Here is a 12,266-nt window from a genome sequence, read left to right as displayed (position 1 = left end):
CGTAGCAAACAAACAGTGGTATAAATATGTGGCTAGTCCTACTTAAATCTATTACGCATGCGCAAAAAACGGGAACGCGCCTTGAGTACAATATGAAGAAGAGAGATTAGGGCATGCGCACTTTAAAAGGGATGTGAGTGACGTAGATCGACGGCCGCCTAACGGCCAGAATTTCAGTTGGATGTAAGGAGAACGTGATCTAAGGAGAACGTGATTTATAAAAAAATGGGTTGAATTTGATTAGCTAGAAAGATAGATTTATTAGGGCGATAAGTACAGTTAACAATGATTTTATACAAGATGATTAATGAAAGTCATATTCATTTGGGACAGAGAATTGAATTTAATATTGTCAAACAGGTAACTTAACCTTCACTTTAATTTCATTAATGTGTTCCAAATGCCCCCAAAATACTGTGTAGTGTATTTTATTAATAAATAAAGATAGCAGCATCTTTATTTTTTAATACAATAACTACACCAGGCAGTATTTGGGGGTTTAATTTGGTGGGAGTGTAAAGTGCCTTTACATTGTGGTCTATGGAAACTGTGTGTTACCAGTAAATATATATGTATATGCTTATAAGACGTTCAAGAGATATCAAAATAGACAAGGTGAACCCATATATCATCGTTCCTTCATATAACCCAATATTCATAGCACAGGACCTATCCACCACAGTGGGGCAATCTAGATGGAACTGAGTTGCTGCATACCACCTTGAGTGAGTTATCACTCACCAACTACCCGATTATCCCCACACACTGTGGTTCATATAAAGGCTTAAATCCCTTACACATAATTGAAGATGGCAACTAGGAGAACTTTAATAAATGACAAACCTACTAAACAAGCTCTATCCAAAACGTCAACAATCTCCTCTTTTTTGCAACATACCGACAGCTCACGCAGCTCACCTCCCACAATCAAAAACAATGAACATCCACCTGCTGTAATCTCTACAGAAACAGAAGATTTACTAGAAAAAACAGATCCTCAACAATTAGCAGCTGATATTCTTCAAGATCTACCTTCAAAGAAGTATATACCAGATATTATTTGTACCTGTATTAGCAGGGGTGAAGCTACATGGGTTGCTGAGGTTGCAACTGCGACTGGGCCCCTGAGGGTGGGGGCCCAGCTTAAAAAAAGGCACAGGGTACCTCCTTTATCAGACATGTAATCTGATTCATATTTTTTTTTCTGTGTTAGATGTAAAAAAAAAATATATGTATCAAAATCACTTTTTTTGGGGGGGGGGGCCTTCTTAGATTCTTGCACCTAGGCCCTCGGGTTTCTAGTTATGCCTCTGTGTATTAGAGAATAATTGGCCACCATGAAGCAGGATATTCACACAATGACCTTCCAAGTTATATCCCTAGAATCAAACCAAGATTCTATCACAGAAGACGTGCGTCTCCTGAAGGAACAAATGGCTACACAGAAAGAAACATTGGATCTACTACATGAAAAAATCAAAAACTTGGAGAATAGGAGCAGATGGAAGAATTTAAGGAACAGAGGAATCCCTGAGTCTGTACTGCCTAGGGATTTCCCAGTGTACCTACAATACCTATTCTCCCACATGAAGGAACCTTCTCATACAACAGACATCCCGTGGGTTAGAGCACACAGGTCAGTTAGACCAAAACCACCTGATACAGCACCACTCAGGGATATTATTATCTGTTTCAAGAACTTTCAGGAAAAAGAGATTATCCTAATGCAATCCAGGAAAAAACACAGCCAGTTCGCTTCCGAGGAACTGTATCTCTCACCTAAAACCCTTCAAAGACTGAAAATAATTTCAGCCCTCATGACTATCATACGGCAAAAAAGGATACCATATCATTGGAGTTTCCCCACTCACCTATGGACCCTTCAAAATAATTCCTGTATCATCTGCAAATCTCCAGAGGATATTGCAAAATTTTGCTCCATCTTCACCACACCATTATTAAGACATGGCTCAAATGACACCATCTCGTCCGCACCCCCTCGTGATAATGACTCAAAATGCCCAGGTCCTCAATTCTCCCCATAAATGTTCAAAATCCCTCTCAGATATAAATAAAAAAAATGTAGACATTTTGTTTCTTCAAGAGACACACTTCAGACACAATAAGGAACCAAAATACTTTGGTAAACATTTCACACAATTTTTTCACAGCTCTGGCCCTGCAAAGAAAGCTGGTGTAAGCATCTTATTCAAACATTCTATTTCATTTCAACTCTCCCAACTAACAAAATACAAAGAGGGTAGATTTCTCGGATTGGTAGGCAGACTATATGGCAGACCAACAACCCTTATTAATGTTTATGCGCCAAACAACAATGTCCTTTTTTAAAAATATGTTCACACACAATGTAGATATCTTAAAAGGCCCTATTTTCCTTGCAGGCAATCTCAATACCCCACTCCAACCTAGGTTAGATACTTCTAACCCTAACATAACAATCTCTAAAAAAACTACCAATACACTATTGAATGGCCTCAAAGATCTAAATCTATATGATATATGGCGCTTTTTCTCACCAGCACACACGGGACTACACATTTTTCACTCACCCCAATAAATAACAAAGCAGGCTAGATTATATCTTTACAAACCAAAAAGGTCTCCCAAAATTGGTTAAATGTGTTATCTCCCTTACTTCCTGGTCTGACCACTCAGCGGTCAAACTCCAAGTGCCTTGGCTAGATTCACCTAGAGACCCTTACCTTTGGAAATTGGATGATTCCCTCCTCAACAACCCAAACACTCTAGACAGCTTAAACAACACTATCACTGAATACTTTAATCTGAACTCCCCCACAATGGACAACAAGTGCACACTCTGGGAGGCACATAATTGTGTCCTAAGAGGATAATTCATTAAATTCAAAGCCCAACACACGAAAATATGAAGAACTATCCAACACATTTGTTACTTTAGACTTTGCACATAAAAAATCCACACTAAACAATACAATCTTAGAATAACTGGCAAAAGCTAGGAAGGACCTAGATGAATTTCTCAACATAGAATACCAAATACTCCGCACTAAAACAAATAGTATTTGAACTCAAAAAAACAACTCTCAACATTTCACAAGATATTCTCAACTCTTCCCACACCTAGTATACTAAACTCTACAACCTCGCACCCCATTCATCTCTCATCCACAAAAACGATAGCATCATGAGAAACCTTGACAAATGCCAAGTCCCCAGTTGACACCAGAGCAATCCACTAACCTGACATTATTTCCACTCCAGAAATTCCAGCTGCCATAAAAACCCTAAAGACAGGGAAAAGCCCAGGCCCAGATGGGTTCACTGCCAAATATTACCAAACATTTGCCCCGTTACTATCTCCCTACCTATCAGCACTCTTTAATGAAGTCAGTTCAGACAATCCCTTTTCCCCCTCAATTTTAGAGGCACACATAATAGTGCTTCCCAAACCCAGGAAGCAAACAATAACTCTAGCAAACTTTCGTCCAATCTCGCTCTTAAATATAGATATAAAACTACATGAACATTTTTTAGCTAACCACATCAATTCTATTCTACCCTACATTATACACAATAATCAAGCGGGCTTTACACCTAATAGAGAGGTGAGAGACAACACTATCAAAATAATATATTTGATGGAATATGCGAAAACTCATCAACTCCCCTCAATTTTTGTGTCCATGGACACAGAAAAAGCCTTTGATAGGCTCAATTGGCTATTTCTAAAGTGCTCCCTTTACAAATTCGGCTTTCACCCTGACTTTATAAGCAAAATATTCTCATTATACCACAGCCCACAAGCCAAACTCAGACTAAATTACTCCATATCCCAACCATTTTTAATCTCAAATGGAACAAGACAGGTGTGCCCGCTTTCCCCTCTCCTTTTTTTAATTGCAATGGAAACATTAGCATCTGCAATAAGACAATCCCCTGAAATACATGGCATCATAATTTCCCACACAAACTATAAAATCACTTTATACGCCGACAATGTATTCCTTACCCTAACTAACCCAACTAGGTCTATCCTAGTCCTTCTTACTATCCTTGAAGAATATGATATACTGTCCAATTTCAAAATACATAAACAGAACTACTTGGCATTTCGATTTATACCAGGGACCTTGCAAATATAAAAAAAATTAAACTTCCGTACACAAACGAAAGCAATAAAATATTTAGGAGTTCATGTCTCGCCATACGCAGATTGCATGATCACATTGAACCATGACCCACTATATCATCAAATACAATCCCTGCTATGCTCTTGGGGGACGAAACCCTTATCGTGGATAGGCAGAATTAACACTCTAAAAATGATGATCCTTCCCAAATTATTATATTTATTTCAAGCCATGCCCATCCCCTTTGCAGATAGAACCATATTTAAATTCCAAAAACTGTTCAATTCCTTTATTTGGAACCACAAAAGACTCCGAGTGGCCACAAACACCCTTTACCGTCCAAAAAAACAAGGCGGACTATGCTTTTCAAATTTATCCCATTATAGAACTGCAACATGCCTAACCAGAATAGTAGACTGGTGCAAACACGCTCCTCATAAGGAGTGGGTACAACTTGAACACGACATTATGGGAAGTCCAAAATTAGGCGGCAGATGCTGGATATCCCCTAACCTGAGGCCCAATCACCCCAATCCTCCCATTATAATACAAGAAACATTCATCTCTTGGGACAAAACTATCAAAAAATTTCAAAATATGTCTAGCATACCATTCCCTTTAACTTCACTGCTATACAACCCAAGTTTTACACTTCAACCACTCTTACAGCCATCCCCACTAAATAATATTCATAGAGACATTCCCAGCTCTACTTTATATCACAACTCTAAACCCAAATCACAAGAAGAAATAGTCAAACTTTTAGGACCCAAATTTGACAACTGGTATACCTACATGCAGCTCTTTCATTATCTACACAGCCATCCTCATAAACCCTCCTTATCCGCCCCATGACCATCTTCGAAAACACGTGTAGCAAAGATATACCGCACAAAGGTATACTGTCAATCTCCTATAAACAAATACTATCTTCCTCTACATCCACACAACCCTCATACACATCGAAATGGGAACAGGAGATAGGAGACAATTTAACAAAAAACGAATGGCTATACATGTTCTCAAACATGAATAGATCAACCTCATCCATATATACCTTAGAAATGAACATAAAAAGTCTTAGCAGGTGGTACTATACACCGGTGCACCTATGCGGACAAAGGCACACCCACACATATCTGGTGTACTTGTCCAATAGCCCAGTCCTTTTGGGTATCAATTAAACTAAAGATAGAATTGGCTTTGTCCTTACACCTTCCCTTGGATATCTGGACCTTTTTATCTAACAAACTCCCCAAAATTAGATGCCAACTACGAGCTAAATTGTTCTCCCTTATGATAAACTCTGCTAAGAGTTTGATCCCTTTGAATTGGAAAAAACTAAATCTTCCTCACATCACAACATGGAAAGATAAAGTAGAAAATTGCCTCTGTTTAGAAAAATACCATTACCACCAAATCAAAGGTCTAGAAGATTATCATAACATCTGTTTCATCTGGGGAGAGTACTTAAATAAGAGTTAGAGAAAAGCACTATTACAATTATATTTTAAAAATCGGGCATGAAGCAAGGTCATATATGAGTATTCTAACACTTTACTCCTGTCAAACCCTATCAAACCAGAATCCACACCAGAAAGCACAGTTAAACATATCTACACTCTTACGGTAATTTGAACCCAGCCATGTAAAAATCCTGATACACATTTGCCCTTCTATATTTAGTTACTGTACACTAGTTCACTTGAAATATACTTGTATAAATATTGTTCTTTGCAGACTTATCAAATTTCTCCTCAGACTACGGACAATTTTCTTTACTCAACCACTCATAAATATAAATCAAGTCTTTTCTATGAACATTATCACAACCTGTAAAGATCAGCAAACAATGTACCAATATTTCATATGTAACGTAATGTATACCTATGTTAATTTTGTAAAAAAAAAATAAAAAAAAAAATTGTATGTTCTATATGAATCATGAAAGAACATTTTTAGGTGTTAAGTCCCTTTAAGGATTATCTAGCGTTGAAAAGAATAACTACAATGCATAGCCAATTTTTAGGATATTTAAAAATATACTGAACTTTTTCATAAAAGTGGGTGAGTGATGAAAATGTATTGACTTGTGTATTATCTAATTATCTGAAAGATTGAGGATTAATTAAATGTCCTTAAAGGGACATTAAACACTAAGGCCTATTTTACTAGTAGAGCTCAGTCAATAACGCAAGATTGTGTATTAGAAGTTGTTTTTTTAAATTAATTTGAGTATTTAACTAAATTATTTTTAATGCACCAGAAACATAAATATTATGTCATATACTTTTTCATGGGAAGTGGTAGTAGCGGGGTCATTGAGTTTGTTTTACAAGTTAATGGTTGTGATCACAAGCAATCCAACATGCCTTAATGCTTTTGAAAAACAGGAAACTTCGGGCTTACTGTGAAAAAAGGAGAAAGGAAAAAGAGAATTTTATTTGAACTATAGATCTTTTTTTTATTGTGACCAAAGTTAAAAAAACATGTAAAGAAAACCCCAAATGGGCTAGTTTCCAATGAGCCGTAATTAGGATTGCACTAGGTTTGCAAATTGATAAATATGCTATTGGAAGCTATCTTGTTTATTGACTGCTTCCGATGGCGTGTTATACCTTAATATCAAAATTAGCTTTTTGAGATCTATTTCCAATTGAAATGTAAAAACTTGCAAATCCATGTGTTTCAATGTAGAAAAAACTTATAATATATGTAATATTTATTGTTGTCCCATGTATAGGAATAGTTGCACTTATGTTCTTAAAGAAATATCAGTATATATAAAAATATATGCAAGCACATATCTACAAAATTCAAACTAGATCTGTACCTAGGGCAGCAAAACATATTACATATATTAATAAAGTGGAAAATATAATTATAATAAAAAATAGTATTTGCTTCTACTTAAAAAATATGTATTACAAAATAAGTGTATCTTTGTTTCTGTTTCTCTTTAGAGGTGATCACAGGTAAAGAGCGCAAAAATATTATAGTGTAAGGTAGGGTTACCATAGCAATTAATAGATTTTCAAGAAATCTGATGTCGGATGGAAGCGTAACACAACGTTAACTAACACCTACATGAAAACAGTGACTGCACACAATGCGCAAAATATTTCAATGGAAACCTGGTACTAACATGGAGCTATAAGCTACTTTAGTTTATCAGTTACATGTCAGTTTCTTCGGTAGCTGCTCTATTCTTTTACGGCTTAATGGAAACAAAGCTCTATGTTAGTATTTGGTAGTAAAGAGGTTAACATCATTCCCTCCTCACCCAGTATCAGTGGCCTGACTATTAAAAAAAAATTAAAAGCACAAAGAGGCTTTAACCAAAGACTACACCATTTTAGTAAAAAAAAAATTGTACTCTACGGCTCAAGTCTTAATCCATATGAATTTTTTTTTCGGGCCCTCATAGGAATCTATTTTCAGCTGGAAAGAATGCACCTGGACTATCCAACAGGAATATCATAATGCTCATTATACTACCGCACACACAATATTAACCATTTTTTTGTAGTACCGCTGAAAAAATGCAAACTATATAGATTACGCTCCAGCAATGTTAATGCTCCATATCGCTCGCATTTTGCAATATAGGCCTAAATAAATGCTAGCTAAAGAAACATTCAAAACCAATATAGCCTGAATATGATAATTTGCAGTTGTTTATAAAAAAATATTAGTTGTTTAAATATTGAAAAAGTAAGCACAAAGTTTCAGTTTCCATAAACCAATGGGCTCCACCATTTTGTAACCTAGGTTTCCTTAATCTTCTCTGCTGAGGCCAATTAGGGACTGCTATAAATGCATCACCAGAGTGTGTGTAACCGACGACTGTGTAAAAATATAGCAGTCTGGAGTCTTTTTTTTTTTTTATACTACACATAATTAAACATTTTACATTTACAATTTAAAAGGGACATTATACCCAAATGTTAAAGCCCTTGAAAGTGACACCACTGTAAAAAGCAGACTAGAAAATATCACCTGAACATCTCTATGTAAAAAGGAAGATATTTTACCTCAAAATGTACTCAGTAGTCACATCCCATTGTAAATGGACTTTATGCAACCAATCCAGGGAATTGCACGGGAGCGTACATCTGACTTGTGCAGGCGCTGTCATGTTATTTCCCTACTCAGTGTAATGAAGTTTACTATAAATCTTGCGAGATTTAAGTGAAATCTCATGAGATCACAGTAAAGTGTAACATCAGCACCGATTTAAATTCAGTTGACAGTAGCGGAAGGATAACTGTTCACAGAGCACTTACTATTGTAATTTTGAGGTAAAATACCTTACTTTTTTTTAACATAGAGATGTTCAGGTTATATTTTTTTGTTATTTTGTTTCAGCTATGCTACATCACTATTGGGTGATTTAACATATGGGCAGACTTCTCATTTTTATTCTCCTTTATACTACAATAAATCTAGTAAAAAGTACAGTACCTTAATTTCTTAAGATCATGAACCCACTTGTCTCCCATTCTTTTATGATAATTTATTTCTTCCTCTTCTTCAATAATCTCCCGAATCTTATGTTTTGCCTCCGGATCTTGCACAACCACAAATGTCCATGGTTCTGTATGTGCTCCACTAGGTGAGGTACCTGTTATAATAAAGTAACAGTAAATTAAGCAAATCAAAAACTTTTAAATAAAACATTATAGTAAATTAAACATTTATATAAAATCAATATAGTTAAAAAATAAACTTCTTCTTTAGTTATATATAATATCTTACACTACAAAATGCAAACATTTTATGTCTTCTGCAAAGCTAAAAACTTGGTATTTAAATGACCAATATTTGGGGCTGAAACTTAAAAAAAAAAAAAAAGAATTAGAAAGTGCAAAAAAGGACAAAAAAGTTGATCTTATTTATTTTTCAAACTATAAAGGTGGATTGCTAGAGATATTTTGGTTGAAGCAGGCTAACAAAAAAAGGAGTTTTTTTTCAGGAGGTGGCAATGTGAAATAAAGTGCATGTACTTAAAGGGACGGTGACATTAAAACTTTTAGAGTTTACATAGAGCACTGTTTTTTCAAACCTGTCCTCAGGCCCCCCCTAACAGGCCAGGTTTTCTGGATTAACTTAGGTGAGAGCAGGTGAAATAACCATCACCTAGATTACGAGTTTTGCGTTAGGCTTAAAAAGTAGCGTTGGCTGGTCCCAACGCTGCTTTTTAACGCCCGCTGGTATTACGAGTCTTGCAGGTACAGGTGCACCGCTCACTTTTTTGGCCAGACTTGGAAATACCGCAAATCCACTTACGTAAATTGCGTATCCTCTTTTTTCAATGGGACTTGCATAGCGCCGGTATTACGTGTCTGCCAAAAAGTGAGCGGTACACCCTCTCCTGTTCAAGACTGGTACCGCATTTTAAAGTCAGTAGTTAAGAGTTTTACACTACAACACTGTAGCATAAAACTCTTAAAGGGACACTGAACCCAATTTTTTTCTTTCGTGATTCAGATAGAGCATGACATTTTAAGCAACTTTCTAATTTACTCCTATTATCAAATTTTCTTTATTCTCTTGGTATCTTTATTTGAAATGCAAGAATGTAAGTTTAGATGCCGGACCATTTTTGGTGAACATCCTGGGTTGTCCTTGCTGATTGGTGGATACATTCATCCACCTATAAAAAAGTGCTGTCCAGAGGTCTGAACCAAGACATTGGCCTCTATTTATCAAGCCGTCAACCGCAAATACGCTGGAATTCTGCAGTGTATTTGTGGCGAGGCTGATTCGCCTTTTTTATCAAGCCCTACAGACCGGCAAAAGTAGAATATAGTGACGTAACATACGATCCGCCGGACTCAGTCCGACACAGATCGATTCTTATGTCACTCCAGATGTGCCGAACGCAAGTTCGGCACAATCTGACTACTTTTGGAAGTTATCAAATTCCTAGCAGGTACGCTCTGCACTTTTCCGGCCCAGCGTACCTGGTTTTCAATCCGCCGCCCTGGAGGTGGCGGATCCCATAGGAATCAATGGGAGTCTGACAGCAGCGAAAGCTCATGTTCGTTGCTGCTCGATATCCCATTGATTCCTACGGGAGATGCCTGCACCTAACACCCTAACATGTACCCCGAGTCTAAACACCCCTAATCTGCCCCCCCCTACACTGCCGCCACCTACATTAAACATATTAACCCCTATCCTGTCCCCCCTACACCGCCACCACTATAATAAAGTTATTAACCCCTAAACCTAAGTCTAACACCCCCTAACTTAAATATAATTTAAATAAAACTAAATAAAATTACTATTATTAACTAAATTATTCCTATTTAAAACTAAATACTTACCTGTAAAATAAACCCTAAAATAGCAGCAATATAACTAATAGTTACATTGTAGCTATTTTAGGATTTATTTTAATTTTACAGGCAACTTTGTATTTATTTTAACTAGGTACAATAGTTATTAAATAGTTATTAACTATTTAATAACTACTTAGCTAAAATAAATACAAAATTACTTGTAAAATAAATCCTAACCTAAGTTACAATTACACCTAACACTATACTATCATTAAATAAATTAAATTAATTAACTATAATTCCCTACAATTAAATACAATTAACTAAAATTAACTAAAGTACAAAAAACCCTACTAAATTACAGAAAATAAAAAAAAAATACAAGAATTTTAAACTAATTACACCTAATCTAAGCCCCATAATAAAATAAAAAAGCCCCCCAAGACATTCTTAAGGGACATTCATCACAGTAGTCCCTTTATTCTATGACGACTGTGCCCAGTCTGATATTGTGTAAGCTCACCTTACCATAAGCCATTCTACCCTTTGCCTATTCATCAGTGCTGTTTGAATAAGATGCAGTGTCCATTGTATTTATTGACTGCACCTAGTCTGATTTTTTTTTTTCTAAACCCACTTCACTTTCCATAGTCTTTGTCTTATACAGAATATTACAGAGTTGGGGTTCCTGCACAAAATGCCTAGCTTAATCTCCCCAACCTGCCTTGCAGCTTAGCAACTGATCCCTGTTAAACCCACAATTAATATTAACCCCAGTGTAATTTATACGTTGTTTACTAATATGCTTGTTAAGGTGTGTGTCTGAGGAGAGGCTCGCCACTTACTATTAGTTGATTGATGAGTATGACCTTTCACTATGCAGATGACTTCCCCCTTAAACTGTTTAACTCATAATCCATATGCTTGATAAGACATCATATTATTTCAGTCCTTAGGCCCAAGAGTGGCCTATTTATTGTTTTTGTTTTTTATTTTATTTTTCCTTTCCTCCTTAAAGTCCCCCATTATGTTTATTATGCAAGTCAGGAGGTCCAAGAGAGGCTTCGTTAGTTTGTTTGGGGGAAATAATTTAATTTCATATTATTATATACTTAGGAGGTTATGTTCTATCAGAAAACTGTTCAAATAGTTATTAAAATAGAAAATGAGGTTAGACATATGGGACTCAAGAGTGGTTCCCCTGATTAAGATAACTTCCTGTAAGATTGCTCTAACGTTATAAGGTCCAAAAGTGGCCTTGGGTGTCATTCAGGAGGTTGATGCATTAGTTGATATACTGCCTGTACGATAATCTCTGAGAATTCTATCACAATGTATACTGTAAAATAGATCTTTGTACTTTGCTGTTTTATGATTTTTGTATGCCTTTGTCGGAACCTCAAATAAAAATACTTAAAAAAAAAAAGCCCCCCAAAATAATAAAATTCCCTACCCTATACTAAATTATTAATAGCCCTTAAAAGGGCCTTTTGCGGGGCATTGCCCCAAAGTAATCAGCTCTTTTACCTGTAAAAAAAAGAAATACAACCCCCCCAACATTACAACCCACCACCCACACACCCCTACTCTAAAACCCACCCAAACCCCCCTTAAAAAAACCTAACACTAACCCCCTGAAGATCACCCTACCTTGAGCCATCTTCACCCAGCCAGGCCGAAGTCTTCATCCAATCCGGCCAGAAGAGGTCCTCCAGAGGGTCCGAAGTCTTCATCCTATCCGGGCAGAAGAGGACATCCAGACCGGAAGAAGTTTTCTTCCAAGCGGCATCTTCTATCTTCTTCCATCCGACGAGAAGCGGCACCATCTTGAAGACATCCGACGCAGAGC

The 12,266-nt window shown here is 36.5% G+C and overlaps 1 protein-coding gene across 1 annotated transcript in view; it reads right to left on the bottom strand.

Moving 5' to 3' along the window:
• Nucleotides 1-12,266, bottom strand: part of IYD (iodotyrosine deiodinase) — a 105,567-nt gene that overhangs the window by 21,913 nt on the left and 71,388 nt on the right. Inside the window, exon 3 of the mRNA XM_053711830.1 lies at nucleotides 8,595-8,754. Within this exon, the coding sequence (XP_053567805.1) occupies nucleotides 8,595-8,754 (160 nt within the window). The remainder of the gene's footprint in view (nucleotides 1-8,594; nucleotides 8,755-12,266) is intronic.

Source organism: Bombina bombina, chromosome 4, assembly GCF_027579735.1.
Source record: "Bombina bombina isolate aBomBom1 chromosome 4, aBomBom1.pri, whole genome shotgun sequence".
NCBI lineage: Eukaryota > Metazoa > Chordata > Amphibia > Anura > Bombinatoridae > Bombina > Bombina bombina.
This window is presented reverse-complemented; position numbering and strand designations above follow the sequence as displayed.